The sequence below is a fragment of the Mastigoproctus giganteus genome, chromosome 5 (genome assembly GCF_048544385.1).
Source record: "Mastigoproctus giganteus isolate SK-2022 chromosome 5, ASM4854438v1, whole genome shotgun sequence".
NCBI classification, from domain to species: Eukaryota; Metazoa; Arthropoda; class Arachnida; order Uropygi; family Thelyphonidae; genus Mastigoproctus; species Mastigoproctus giganteus.
The window spans coordinates 86,611,110-86,626,616 of NC_143579.1; the positions used below are offsets into that span (position 1 = coordinate 86,611,110).

Genomic DNA, 15,507 nt, shown 5'->3' on the forward strand with positions numbered 1-15,507 from the left:
CAGACCTGGCACCATTGCTACAGGATTAAAAATGATAATCTGATATTTTTAGTACTGCATGTGTGTATGTAAAAAATAGTCTGGCAGAATGGCCAGGACTTAAATTCATACTTATTTTTTTTATCATAGCGAGCCGGGTAGCGTCACAGAGGGCCGGAGGTGGAAGAGCTGGAGCTGAGAGGGCTACAGCCAATACTCGTTTGGGTATGACAGTTGAAGTAAGTTAAATTTAATCTTAACTTCTTGACCGAACCATTTGTGGATTTTAATGCATTATTTTAGAATTTCTTGAAATAACTTTAATGTAAGTTAGTTTATTATTTATTTCTCTTCTCCTCTTTGGCGTATACTCTGGACCTTATGCAGGACTTTTTAATTTGCACAAGGGTTACGTTCCAGAACGTCTCATGCAATTTAAATTCATGCATACGGTAAATAATCACCAAAAAATGCAATAATAGGCCTATGAGAGTAAGTCTCATATTTAGCTAAGTAGAAGACTGGTCATTCTATTCTAAAAAAAATGATGAGCAATAAAAGAGATTCATTCATCTTTATTGATTTACTTTTTGAACAGTAAGAAAAAGTATGTTCACTATAACTAGCATACAACACAAAAAAACAATTGAGAGAGAGAAGAGATTGGGGTGGAGAGCGGCTTAAGCAGATTGATGAGAGGAATCGTGGGGGTGTTACTCTAACCCAGGAGGTGGAGGGTTTATTTGACTTCTCCTTTGAGCACTTGAAAAAGGAATCCAGAGTTAGTTGCATTTGGACATTGCCTCTTCTCACGCAACAGCTCATAGTAGCAACTAAGTTCTAGCATAACGTTACGTTGCACTTTAGAGCTTCATTCAAGGTTCGGGTCTTCATCTATAAGATTTAATGCTTTCAATATTCCTTTCACTGTCAGGCTCCATTCTTCTTTAACTTCTGGGCTTTCGCTTGCTGCTGCTTCCTCCTCTTGAATAAGATGCTGCTGCAGTGCAAATAGATTTTCATTTGACAATTCTTGATGATGCGAACAGTGAAATCATCGACATCAGTCGGCTCCACTTTAATGGACCCTATCTTTTTAGTGAGTTTCACATATATGTCTTTAGTAATCTTCATTGGTGTCAGTGCCTTTGATGGAGTTGCTATGATCTGGGCATAACTTATGCCATGAACTTTGAATACAATCTTTTGCTGCCTTAAAGCCAGACACAGTCTTTTCAGCAATGGAAATATAAGAGCGATCAGGCTTTTTTTTTTTTTTCCAAATATAAACCTGTTTTGTCAAGGTTGAATATCTGTTTGGGTATGTACTCCTCCTCTCGTGGTGCTTTCCATAAATATGGTTACTGCATGTTATTTTAAATTTGCATAATTGAAACATGCGAAAAGTAAGAAGTCACTGTATCTTATATCCTAGCTCAGTGGTTCCCAAACTACTGAGATCTATGAACCCCTTCAAAAAAAAAAAAAAAATTATGATCCCTTCCAAAATCAAAAAAAGTTTGTAGACCCCTATATATATATGCATACATATAATTACTGTTGTAAGAGTGAAATTAATACCATATAGGTACTCAAAGTATGTTAAAACTTAAGCATAAAAGTACTAGGCAGGCCATTAGGCCAAAAAAATCTGTGAAGATTAAGATAGCCTGTGCTGGTTTACTTCATTATACACTAGAAATAAACATATAATTAGCTGTAAAATAGAATAAAATAAAATAATGATTATGTGGCTAATTATTGATAATTGGATACATTGAATGGCACTTGTTCAAGGGCTAACACCATTCAATATATCCCATCAATAATTAGAAAGCCTGTCTGTTTCTGATTGTTATCTGCCTGTTTTAACTAGTCCTAATAAACATTAATAAACTGTACTTAAATTTAACAGCAAACAGGCAAGATAGCAGCTAACCCGACAGATAGCTTTGAAACAAATAATACAGAAAACGAGTGCCAACCATAATTTTCACTTGAGTTGTGATGTTTTTATTTAAATTTATACATGTGCAAAAGAAAGCTTATGCTGATATAAGGAGAAAGAAGGTAAGAGTAAAGTAATAGTACCTCAAATTACTCTAATAGAACTTGAGGTATAAAAATTTAGAGTTAGAAAGTAAAAAGTGAAAAGCAAAGAAAATAGCTTCTAATAATGGTACTTAGGATGTACCGGGAGCGTAACTGCCTGACCCTTTAGAAGGGAATCCTGGTATAACTGCAAGGAGTTAAAGGATGGTATGTAATGGACAAAACTGGATTATGATAAAGAAATATAGAATAACAAATGGTAGATTATTTATAGGAAATAAAAGAAATGAAAATTACCAAATGTAAGAATATTTAAATAAAAATTAGCATTTGTAAGAATTTTATAATAATTAAAATAATTCAATCTATCTGATATAATAATAAATTGCAAACCATCATTACTGAATTATTTAATTAAAAGTAACCAATTAAAACAAAAGAATAAATAGGAATTTACAGATTACCACCCTATTCCTGTATATACTAAGCATAAAAGAATGAATTTTAGGTGCTTGTTACCTATTATAAAATGAAGAATGGCAGTAATTACACTCATACAGTAGTAATTAGATTATAGACTGATGTAAGGTTTAATCTATAATTGATGGTATTAATCTGATATCCCTTTTACATTTATTCCATTATTTCATAATAGATTAAATATATATATATATATATATATATATATATATATGTGTAGTATGTAGAAAGTGTGAAGAATATTTTTGTTTAATCCTATTGGATCTACGGTACACACCAGAAGTGAATTCAATTAAATGGATAAGGAATGTAGCGATAAGGACGGTAGGATGAGGTGACAGGGTAAGATATGAAAAAGAGAGAGACAATTATTTGGCAAGAAATTAAAATAAGATTTTATGAAAAGGCAACCAAAATAAGACTACATTGCAGTGTTTTTCACAATTTCAGTGTCTTCATCAGAGGCCATCCACTGAAATTATGAGAAAGACAGCAATGTTCTTGCTTCTGTTTCCGACATATTCTGTATGCTGTGGTGCACCTGTGCTGTAGACACGTGTTAAGAACGGAATTTGAAATTTTGTGTTAAAAATAAGGTCTAATAAATTGTGCCAATAAATGTAATTATATTATTTAGGGCATACAGATCGTGGATGACCTTACATGAACAAGTAAAAAGAATTGAAAAAAAAAAAACTGGAGTAATGATAGTGTATAGTGTGTTCGTGTCTAACAGCATCAGGGGTTTCACCCATCCACGCATTGCTTTCATTGTGGGTGTGACAGTTCACTGTAAAGGCCAGCGATTTAAAAGTGTATGGATTTTGTAAGTGTAGTGTTGTGTATTGTTGTTCTTCTGGCCATTTAGCCCCTAGACCCCTGCTGGGGCCCAACGTTGTCCACACTATGCCTCGTGGAGGCAGACCAGGTACACTAGTATTTAGATGTTTACTCTGGCAGGTCCTGCCACTTGATTTTCTTAGATTTCAGTGGCTAGGACCTATGGAGTAATGATATCGGAAAATAGGCAAGAAGAAAGGAACTTTAAGACAAAAAATAGATTGGGTAAAGTAAGAAGGTAATATCCCGCATCTTGTGTTCGATAAACTAATGGCTCACAGGACATAAGAAGTAGGGACAAGTAAAACAGAAAGATGAATGAAGTAGAAGTAATTAGTTGAGCTCGGATAGTTCGGGGTTGCAAACCCTTCCTGTAGTTAGGACCCTGAACGAAGGTCTGGGAGGGAGTACATCATGTATTTAAGGTCAGTTGTGGGAGTAAGAAAAAATATGATAGATAATAAAATGAAAATTAAATTAAATTATATACATGGTTAATACACTGTGTTAAGCCAATTGGTGGGTACAGGTTTTCTAAGCTGTAAGACACCACAGAGGCCTAGTGTATTGTATATACACTATTTACAAACTTGGTATATATCGGTTTTTGTCATCAATTATTGCTGATTATGTTGTCTATATTGATCACTTAGTTTTATATGTTTGATGATATTGAGGGCTTTACAGAAGTGGTAGCAAAGATATGCTGTAGAAAAAAGGTTTGTCAGTTTTTTGTATAGCATCTTGATGTTATTAATGGTTATTTCTTTATTGCTGCAAATGGTTACTATTCTGATGCTTTGCGTTAGTATAACATTGGCATGCACTCCTAGATATATTGGAATGCCACTATGTGAGGTTGACTCTATTAAAATTAAATGCATCACGTTTGTTGTATAGGTTGATGGTAGCTTTGTTGTTTATCACTGTAATTTCATGATTCAGGAAACAGGATGCAGTATCATTGTTGCTTGTTTTTTCCAGTTTGAGTTCATTGGGGTATGTGTCCATATTCCTTGATGAAGTTTGGGCAGTTAATAACTATGAGGTCATCTATATATCTGTAGAAGTGGATATAGGTTTGTATGTGTTGCTGGAGTTAAGTTCAGTTCTCAATAACGTTTCCTGGATGTGCGTAAAATGTTTTGCAAATAAGGACTTTGCTAGTGAATTTAATAAAGTGAATGTAGAGGTATACAATATATGGATTAGCAATACATTCACTCTATTAAAACATAAATTTACATCACCAAGTTCAAATAGATATAGCCAGTACAAATTCAGCGACTATAACTTAGCTAAACTAAAACAGAAACTCCTATAGATACATAAAGACTTCATCATTACACCAGTAGATAAAGCATCAAATAACTATGCCTTTATTTGCAAAAAATTTTACGCACACACACTTTGAGAACTGAACTCAACTCCAGCAACACATACAAACCTATATCTAGTTTCTGCAATATTATTACAAAAAACTTATAACCTTTAACAAAAAATTAAAACTGAACATCAGCAATTACAGTCTGCCATACATATACTTCATTCCAAAATTCCATAAAAAAAACCCATATTATTCAGATTTATTAACATTGACAAATGTAAAGTACTACACATGGGAAACAGCAACCCCAGAGCAACATATCAACTCTGTGGTACTACACTGACAGTGGTAGAGAATGAAAGGGACTTGGGGGTGGTTGTGCAGGCAGATATGAAGTTCTCTGAGCAGTGCAGACGGCCTGCAAGAGTAGCTCATGGAGTATTGTCGATATACAGCAATTTTTCCAGCAGGGATAAGGAGGCGATTATTCCCTTGTATAAGGCAATGGTCAGGCCACACCTAGAGTACTGTATACGGTCTGAAGGCCTCATTTCAAGGAGGATGTAGAGCTGCTGGAACGAGTACAGAGAAGGGCAACAAGATTAGTGAATGGAACAAAGGGGTGCTCTTACGAAGAAAGGCTTAAGTTTTGCAAATTACAGTGTCTGGAGACTAGGCACCAGCGAGGTGATCTGATAGGGGTGTATAAAGCCTTGAATAGTTTGAGCATGTTCAATGCTGATGGGATTCTTCCTCTAGCTCAGAATAATCACCTGAGAGGGCATAAATTCAAATTGAGGAAAGACAGATGTAGGATAGACGTGCGGAAATTTGCCTTTAGCCAGCGGGTGGTTGGTTGGTGGAACAGACTTCCATCCCTTGTCGTGGAGGTTGATAGCCTAAATAAGTTTAAGGCTCAGCCGGACAGGTATTTTGAACGAACAGAGGGGTGAAGTGGAAGTGGGTTTTTTTTTTTGGCTGATGCTGCATAAGCTTGCTTTCTTGCATCAAATGCCTCTACTAATGCTAATGCTAATAACATCATGCAAGAATAGTTATGTACACAAACTGGGCAAAACTCATGAATGGTTACTACAACCCTTGTTGAACATCATACCAAATAGCAGAATTATAGGCGACAACCTACCAGTATTAAAATCCTTACAGAATAATAACATTTCCAGTATACAAACTTTTGACTTCAAGAGCTTATTTACAAGTATTAACCAAACCAAGCTAAAAACAGTACTCAAAGATATATATAAAAAATATAGAGAGAATATAACCTGCAATACCAACTGCTGGAACAACCTAGTGAACCTATCTCCAATAACTTTGTATACAGTGGCAAGACAGTATAACTACAAACTAACGGAATGCCTATTATGGGAAGTCCTGCTTCATGCATACTAGCAAACCTATATCTATATTGGTCTGAAAACTCATTTCCACAGGAACTTAACTTCTACAGATATATAGATGACCTCATAGTTATTAGCTGCCCAAACTTCATCAAGGAATATGGACACATACTCCAATGAACTCAAACTGAAAAAACAAACAACAATGATACTGCAGCCTATTTCCTGGACCTTGAAATTATAGTGATAAACAACAAAGCTACCATCAACCTATACAACAAACGTTGATAAATTTAATTTTAATATAGTCAACCTCATACAGTGGCATTCCAATATATCTAGAGGAGTGCATGCCAATGTTATACTAGTGTAAAGCATCAGAATAGCAACCATTTGTGCCAATAAGGAAATAGCCATTAATAACATCAAGATGCTATACAAAAAACTGACAAACAACCTTTTTCCTACAGCATATCTTCGCTACCGCTTTTGTAAAGCCCTCAATATAGACAACATAATCAGCAATAATTGATGACAAAAACCCATATACACAAAGTTTGTAAATAGTGTATAAACAATACACTAGGCCTCTGTGGTGTCTTACAGCTTAGAAAACTTGTACCCACCAATTGGCCTAATGCAGTGTATTAACCATGCATATAATTTAATTTTCATTTCATTATTTGTCATATTTTTTTCTTACTCACACAACTGTTTTTAAATACATGATGTACTCACTCCCAGACCTTCGTTCGGGGTCCTAACTATAGGAACGGGGTTTGCAACCCCCGAACTACTCGAGCCCAACTACTTACTTCTACATCATTCATCTTTCTGCTTTACTTGTCCCTACTTCTTATGTCCCGTGAGCCATTAGTTTATCGAATGCAATATGTGGAATACTATCTTCTTACTTTACCCAGTCTATTTTTTGTCTTAACAAAGTTTAGCTGCTTTTCACCGCTACTTTGTAAACTATTATATTTCTTAACTATCCTGTGCAGTTTGGGCACCATGTATTTAACATCATTACCACATATTGCATTTAAATTTATACATCCAACTAGCCTATGGACACCATTTTCTAACACTAGGAACCGCTAATGTACCTATACATAAATATATTGGCACGCCGCCATCTTGGTCATTTGGTTGTTTTCAGTCTTACAAGGTAACGGTAAGTTCCTTTCTTCTTGCCTATTCCCACATTCCAATATCATTATTCCAGTTTTTTCAATTCTTTTTACTTGCTTCTGTAAGGGCATCCATAATCTGTATGCCCTAAATAATATAATTACATTTATTGGCCCAATTTATTAGACCTTATTCTTAGCGCAAAATTTCAAATTTTTTTCTTAACACGTGTCTACAACACACGTACACAATAGGATGCAGAACATATTGGAAACAGAAGGAAGAACATTGCCATCTTTCTCATAATTTCGATGGATGGCGTCTGATGAAGACACTGAAATTGTGAAAAACACTGCAATGTATAATATAAGAAATGAAAATGCAACTTATATTGGTTGCCTTTTCATTTCTTATTTTAATTTCTTGCGAACTAATTTTCTCTCTTTTTCATATCTTACCTGTCATCTCATCCTACCATATATCGCTACATTCCTTATCCATTTAATCGAATTCACTTTTGGTGTATACCGTAGATTCAATTGGATTAAACAAAAATCTTCACACTTTCTACTTACTACACACATACACACACTATGGCTGTAGGGTACGTTTTGCTAATGCAGCATCCCTGATTCATAATCAAAATTATCTTCCTTTTCATACTGTTCCTCTCCATGATTACTTTTTTTTTTTTTTTATGAAAATCCGAAATACGAGAGGTATTAGAACCTATAGTACTTACTACCGTGCTTGGATTGGAGGTTGAAAAAGATATTTGTTGACATTAGACTTGAACTTCAGTAGATTGTAATTCTCAGGAAAGACATATGAAGGAAGGTTGTTCCAGAAAACTGCAGTTGAATGAATAAACGAGGAAGATGTTTGTTTGTTTGTTATTTGGTTTTTAGTAGCATTAGCAACTAAGACCATATTGCTCCGGGATATGCGGTGGTCGTTCCCTGACCTTTCCGCATCCTCCGTATTTGGTGGTGATGGGCTCGAACCCCGGTCTAATCAAGAAGCTTGTGCTACACACTGCCGCTCCTTCCCACCTGGCTACAGAGGCACCTGAGGAAGATGAAAATTTGGTTCTGTGAGTTTGAAGTTGGACAGTAAATGGATGTCGGCTGGTGGCAGCACGTGTTCGGACTGTTTTGAAAGCGAGAGCGGGAATTATAGAAGCCAATTCAGAAGAACAGTGCCCAAGGAAGTATTTTTGGAAAAGGCATGTAGCAGAAACAGTATGTCTATGAGAAAGCGAGTGAAGAGACTCTGTTACAGATGAGTAATTAATTAACCAACTGCCCCCTTCTGAATGGAATCTAAAAGCCTCTGAAGCCCCTACTAACTTTTTTACTAACTTTTATCATGCCTCTAACGTTAGTTAGTTTCAGATTATCTCTTCCCCCCTGCCTTTTCATACCAATGTTATTGTACTGTTTACTTTTTTGGCTATTCAGTCTGTAATAGATAGGAGTTTGTTGAGTTATTGCAGGTTATGGATTCCTTATAGTCAGTTTTTGAGTAGTGGGCTCTCAGTTTCTTTATGAAATGTAAGTTTTTGAAAAAATTAAAACTTTGTACTCTTTAAATGTGCTTTGCATTTTTAAAATGCTTTTTAAATATTAATTTCTTATTTTCAGTTGATTTCCTAGCACTTGAGTTAAATTATTGTCAAAATTAAACCCCCAATTAAGAAAATAAAATTGAAAACAATTTATAAAAATTTGTAATATGTTGGTTAAAAGATACTTGCTGTTACTTTTATTATTTATTTTAAATGGCAAGGTGTTACTTGCCAAGTATAACGATAGAGAGCAGGATCAGCAACAGCCGAACCATCGATATCAAGTGGACCAATTTGATTCATCCCCTTCCTTCTGGAGTTTATATAAGTAATGAAGTCCTTACTGTTTTTCTTAGTATCTTTTCCCAAAGATTTCTTGTAATCTGTCTTTGCTTGCCTAGCCTCCTTTGTGACTTGATTACATACTAGCTTAGGCTTCTGTGTCTCCTGATAATTTATATTCATCCCCTTCATTTTTCTTCTCTGCCACAAATCATTAGTTCATCTGACATCCATTTGGGCATAAACCTTGAACAATATTTCTTAATCGTTATGAAAAGCCTAGTAGCGTCCATGATTAGTTCCTTGAATGCTTCCCTTTACTCCTGATGGTAATTTTATCTTTAAGTAAATCTCACATCGGTATGCTCTGATCACTGCCACCTAGTGGTTCCTTTATCTGCAAATTCTTAACACATGAATAATAATTACCGATTACCAGATCAAGGGTATTACACTCTCTGGTTGCCTCTCTAATATGCTACTGCAGAAAGTCTCTATTTTCCGAATCACAACCACAAGTTCCATTCAGTATCTGGAAAGTTAAAATCCCCCGTTATAACACAGTCTGATTTACTGGCCCATTCTATTTTTCTGCACAATTGTTCGTTGTACTATTAGAGTTATTAGGCCTATAACACACTCCTACTCTCATCTTTGCTTTCCTATGTCACACCAAACTGACTCAACATTACACTGTCCATATATGTCAACTGGATGCACTTCCTTAGATTTTATATTTTTCTTAATTAACAGCATAACCCCTCCTCCTTTCTGTACATGTTGTACTCGCCAAATTCTAATTCTGCACTGTTTATATCTGTGTGACACCATGTCTCTGATATCCCAGCAGTATCTGCCTTTGATGTCTTGATCCGCACTTCAAATTCATCAAATTTATTTACTATACTTCTAGCATTGGTGTAGATGCAAGTATACATGCACCTATTCTTAATCACCCTAACACAGTCTATTTTTTTATTTGTTTCATGATGATTCCCACTAGTCCTTAAACTCCCCATTGCCCCTCCCCCCACCTTCCAGGCCTCTGCTTATTCTAATAGAAACAGTGCAAGAATCACTTTCACCTCTGCCTGCTGCTACTATTAACTTTTTAGTCTGTGAATACCCCCAAGCTAGCAGTTTTCGAACCCTCCTAACACTGCCTCGATAGCAGCAGCAAACACTCTTGCACCCTTTCTATTTAAGTGTATTCCATCCCTGTAGTTGCAGTCTCTCCTGTTAACAAGTACAGACCATGCTTGGCACATTATGGTCATAGATGCTGATGTTCCAAATAAATCGAGGCGCCTCCGTAGCCAGGTGGGAAGGAGCAGCAGTGCGTAGCGCACGCTTCTTGATTAGACCGGGGTTCGAGCCCGTCACCACCAAATACGGAGGATGCGGAAAGGTCAAGGAATGACCACCGCATATCCCGGAGCAATATGGCCTTAGTTGCTAATGCTCCTAAAAAAAAAAAACCAAACCAAATCCAAATAAATCCCCAACCAACCAACAGACCACACTGAGAAAAATTCTACACAAGAGCTTTGCACAATCCCTCCAGGGCCTAATTGATTGACAAGGCTCTCATCATATACTCCTCCTATAGTGTCTGTGCAGAATTGCAGACACTTTCAAATTTAAACCTAACTCACGACTTTTTTCCAGCATTAACCTGTACTTTTAAGTAAATCTGCAGATCTTCTACTCTTAATGTCATTAGTGCCAATGTGCACAACAATATCACTGTTTGTGCCCTTAAAAGATATGTTCTACAACATCATCAACTTTTGCCCCTGCAGACATACCCTGGTCCTATTGCACCTATCCTTTTTACACATATTACCCGTCTCCTTGATAAAAGAGGCACCAACAATAACTCCTGTCGGACCAGAGCATTTTGCCTTGGAGATTGCTGCTGTTTTGTGTGATGCACAACAGTGAGCTCTGGCACTGGTTGGACAGCTGGGAGCTTGATGGGACCCCCATTTTAATACATTCAAAGGCATCTATTGACTCTTCAAACTCTCATAAGCATCCATCGGAATGCTGAGATTGGCGTCTAATTTCTTGACACCCTCTGCACCTCGCACACCAGTGACCAACCCACCAAGTTCCAGTCAATATCTTGGAAGTTAAAATTCCCCATTATAATACAATCTGATTTACTGGCCCATTCTATTTCTCTGTACAGTTGTTCGTTGTACTCATTAGAGTCATTGGGCCTGTAACACATTCCTACTCTCATTTTTGGTTTCCCAGTGCCTATGTCACACCAAACTAACTGTCTCAACATGGCATTGTCCATTTATGTCAACTGGATGCACTTCCTTAGATTTTATGTTTTTCTTAATTAACAGCATAATCCTACCTTCCTTCCTATCCTGTCTATAAAAATATTTATTTATATAAATAAATATTTTTTTCTATAAATTTTATTTATAGAAATGTATATTATGAATAATGACTACTTAAGGCAACATGTAGTGATTAGGAAAATAAATCTGAAGTGGAGACAGTTAGCTTAAAATGAGCTATTTTTGTGCTTTTTTTTTTTTTTTTTTTTTCAGGAAGGCTTAAGAATTTTAAACCTAGAAAAATTAGACCGTGAAAAGTTAGAGAAAAGTTATAATCATCTCTTCTCTGTAAATGAAAAATCTAAAGGGGGATCCTTCTACATTCAATCAAAGGTAACTTTGAATCTTTCTAAATAGTAATGTGGTGGATAAGAAAGAAAATATATTAAAATGTCTTATTCCTAATTTTTTTAATTCTTGAGGTAACAGGCAGTAACTTTTTTTAATTATTAATTAGCATTTCTGTCAAGTTTCTAATTTTTATGCCCAAATTATAAAATGAATTAATGTTGAAGATTTAAATTAATTTTAATAATTTCTGATTTCATGTCGCATCCAACCAGAGTTAGTTAAATGTTGTGAAGGGATAGGTAGTTGTTCACCAACTAAGGATAGTAGTATTACTGTGACTCTTTGAACATGTAAAGAACATATATGATGTTATGTGAATAGGAATGTAGCTGTACGGCAGTGACAGCATGGATTTGTTAAAGAGGGATTGTTTGACCTAATCTTATTAGCTGCTGCTGTGATATTGTCACAGAGGAACTGGGTGCAAAGAATAATCTTGACATCATATACATATTTCAGTAAAAATTTTAATACAGTTCCATGAATAATTATTGTACAGTAATACCATGTTAATTCGAAGTTAAGGGAACAAAAGTGTGTCTTTCAATTTGAAGTAGTTCAAAGTATGCTTACAAGATAAAAATGTCAGTATTCAATAGAAGGCCGACCGGGCTAGCCGAGTGGATAAAGTACCTGCCCGGCAACCCAGCAATACTACTTTCAATTTTGAAAGTAGTATTGCTGTATACTACTTTGTATATAGCATTAACTATATTACAACTTTGAAAACTCTGATTTTGTCTACAGCATGACAGATCATGTTGAACAATTTCTTCAACTGTTTTGTCTGCATGTGACCACCTGCTATCTGGTGAGGGACCAGTTAGATCTTAAACAGGCTATCATAGCAGCCTCACCCTTTAACCAATTCGTGCCTGCTCACAAATTTGTCATGGCCAATTGACCTTTTGTAGAGACCATCTGTTTGAAATTAGTGTAATACCGGGGCAAATTGTTGCAAAGGCAAGTTTGTTTAGCTAGTAAGAATTAAAACCATTGCAATACCTATACAGTTTAAATCATGCTGGCTGCAAAAACATTAAAGGATGAATACTACTTCAATTTAAAGAGTTTACTGTATAAGAAAGATAACAATTGTATTGTGGAGAAATTCAATCAATTTATTGTGCATGATAACATACAAGAGGCATTTCAAAAGTTTGTGGCCCGAGTATGAAAGGGTAGCACAGTGTTAAAAATGTCTGTATAGAATGTATAACGCTTCAAATAGTAATCCAACAAGGTTCATGCAGTTTCAATAATGTCTTTTTTTTAATCAGGTCATGAAGTCAACAGAACTGTGTGAATGAGGAGAGATGGACAAAATCAGTCAACATATAGTCATCCAGTATTTGAGAAAAAATAGTTACAACATTGGGGAAGGATGCCCCTTTCTATTCCATGATTAAGATGTGGGCAGCAGAATTTAAACAAGAGAGATAGGGAGAGCCTGGAAGATGGCCCACACTGTGGAAGACCTGCAATGCCTGTCATTCCAGAAGTTGTTGACAGTGTGCATGATCTGGTAATGAGTGATTGAGTACATTGCCAGCATGTTGGGCATCTCATCTGAACATGTGTACAATAACAGAGCTTCTTCTATGAAAAAGGTGTCAGCACAATGGGTCCTAAAGTTTTGACAGCACATCAAAAACACCCAAGAATTGTGAAGTCGGTGAATGTTTGCATCGTTTTCAAGCAGATACCAGTTCCTTGTGTGGTTTGTGACATGGTGTGAGACAAGGGTTCATCAATTTCAGCCAGAGACAAAGGAGTACTCCAAACAATGAAACACAGCTCTTCTACCCTTAAAAGAAAGTGATTCTGCTGGCAAGGGGTTGACATCAGTTTTTAGTATGATGATGGAGTGTTGCTAGTGACTAATGTTCAGAAAGGCCAGGCAGATAATATTATTCAGACCTTGTGTGAGGCATTTACATGAAAATATCAGACAAATGCTGAGAGAAAACTCAGCAAAGGAGTCTTGTTCCATCAGGACAACGTGCCTGCTCACTAATCAGTCATTGCCATGGCTGCACTGCACTGCATGAAGTGTTTCTTTGAAATCCTGGACTACCATCCGTATTCATCAGATCTAGCACCATTGGGCTTTCATCTATTTCCAAATTTGGAAAAAATACCTGGCTGGCATCCATTTTCTGATTGACAGCATTGCTACACTGGATACATTCCTGGAGGTCCAAGAGAAAACTTCATTTGCAGCTGCAATAATTGCAGTGCATTGCTGAATCAGTGGCAAAAGTGTATTGACTCCAAAGGGGATTACATTAAAAGTAATATATATGTATATATATATATTTTTTTTAATGAAAACCCCAAACGCAAGAGGTATTAGAACCTATAGTACTTAGTACCATGCTTAGGTTGGAGGTTGAGAAGACGAGAGAAGATGGAAAGTTGGATCTGTGAGTTTGAAGTTAGACAGTAAATGGATGTTGGTGGGTGGTGGCACGTGTTCAGACTGTTTTGCAAGAGAGAGAGAGAGAGAGAGAGAGAGCGAATTATAGAAGCCAATTCAGAAAAACAGTGCCCATGGAAGTATCTATAGAAAAGGCATGCAGCAGAAACAGTAAGTCTATGGGACAGCGAGTGGAAAGACACTGTTAGAGATGAGTCATTAATTAACCTAACTGCTCTCTTCTGAATGGAATCTTGAAGCCTCAGATAGGTTTTGGGAGCTCTACCCCAGATGTGGGAACAATATTCTATGGTAGGGCGGATTTGTGATTTGTACAGAGTGAACAGCTGTTTGGAAGAAAAGTAACGCCGAGAGGGAAAGAGAAAACCAAGTTTTTTTAGATGCAGAGGAAGCAATATTTGTAAGGTGCTTTTGCCAAGAGAGAGATTACAAGTCAGGGTAATCCCAAAAAGAGATATACCAACTTGCAAGACATTGGAGTGTCACTAAAGATAAGCATAGTAGCAGAAGAATCCTTTTTTGTGAGATATAAGACAAGACTGAGTTTTAGAAGGATTGAAATCAGCTAAGTTGTCTTCACCCCACTGGAAAATTACCTGGAGATCAGCATTTAAGGAATTGGTAGCAGATATTCGAGAAGTTGAAGCTAATTGAGCAGGGCAGGGTTTCTCAACATAGAAAGTGGAATGCAATGTGCTATCATCAGCAAAACTATGGATAGGATTTCCAGTCAAGTGGAATTGGGTCATTAATATACATGCGGAAAAGAGTAGGGGAAAGAACTGAGTCTTGGGGGATACCAGCATTAGTGGAGAAGTTAGAAGACAGAGAGCCATCTACCATCACCCTCAGTGAGCAATCAGAGAGAAAACTGGATAACCAATTGCAAAAATCAGTTGACAAACCATAAGGTGGAAGCTTGCTTAGAAGACCTTTATGCCAAACACAATCGAAAGCCTTTGAGATGTCAAGAGCAACTGCTTGTTTCACCAAACTTTTCCATTTAATTTGTCGAAAAATGGGTAACATAAGCCAGAATATCACCAATGGATCGACACTAATGGAATCCATACTGGTGATCGTTGATCAGACAGAAGGTTTCTAGCTAGTTTCAGAGATGGCAGTTAATTTCATTGCAATAAGTAATTGCAATGGTACGATAATTGGATGGGGTGGATTTGTGGCTGGATATTAGCAAATTTCCAAGCAGAAGAAAAAACACCTTTGGAATAAGAAAGTGAAAAAGGTGGCAAGGAACAGGAGTAAGTTGAGGAGCACAAGTGGAGAAATACCATCAGGACCTGGAACTTTCTTAGCATCAAGATTCGTCAAAATCT

The 15,507-nt window shown here is 36.4% G+C and overlaps 1 protein-coding gene across 1 annotated transcript in view; it reads left to right on the forward strand.

Moving 5' to 3' along the window:
* The window catches only part of LOC150085542 (mitochondrial coenzyme A diphosphatase NUDT8-like), a 95,185-nt gene that overhangs the window by 53,003 nt on the left and 26,675 nt on the right, over positions 1-15,507 (forward strand). Inside the window, exons 3-4 of the mRNA XM_090374595.1 lie at positions 130-218; positions 11,593-11,712. Of these exons, the coding sequence (XP_090230721.1) occupies positions 130-218; positions 11,593-11,712 (209 nt within the window). The remainder of the gene's footprint in view (positions 1-129; positions 219-11,592; positions 11,713-15,507) is intronic.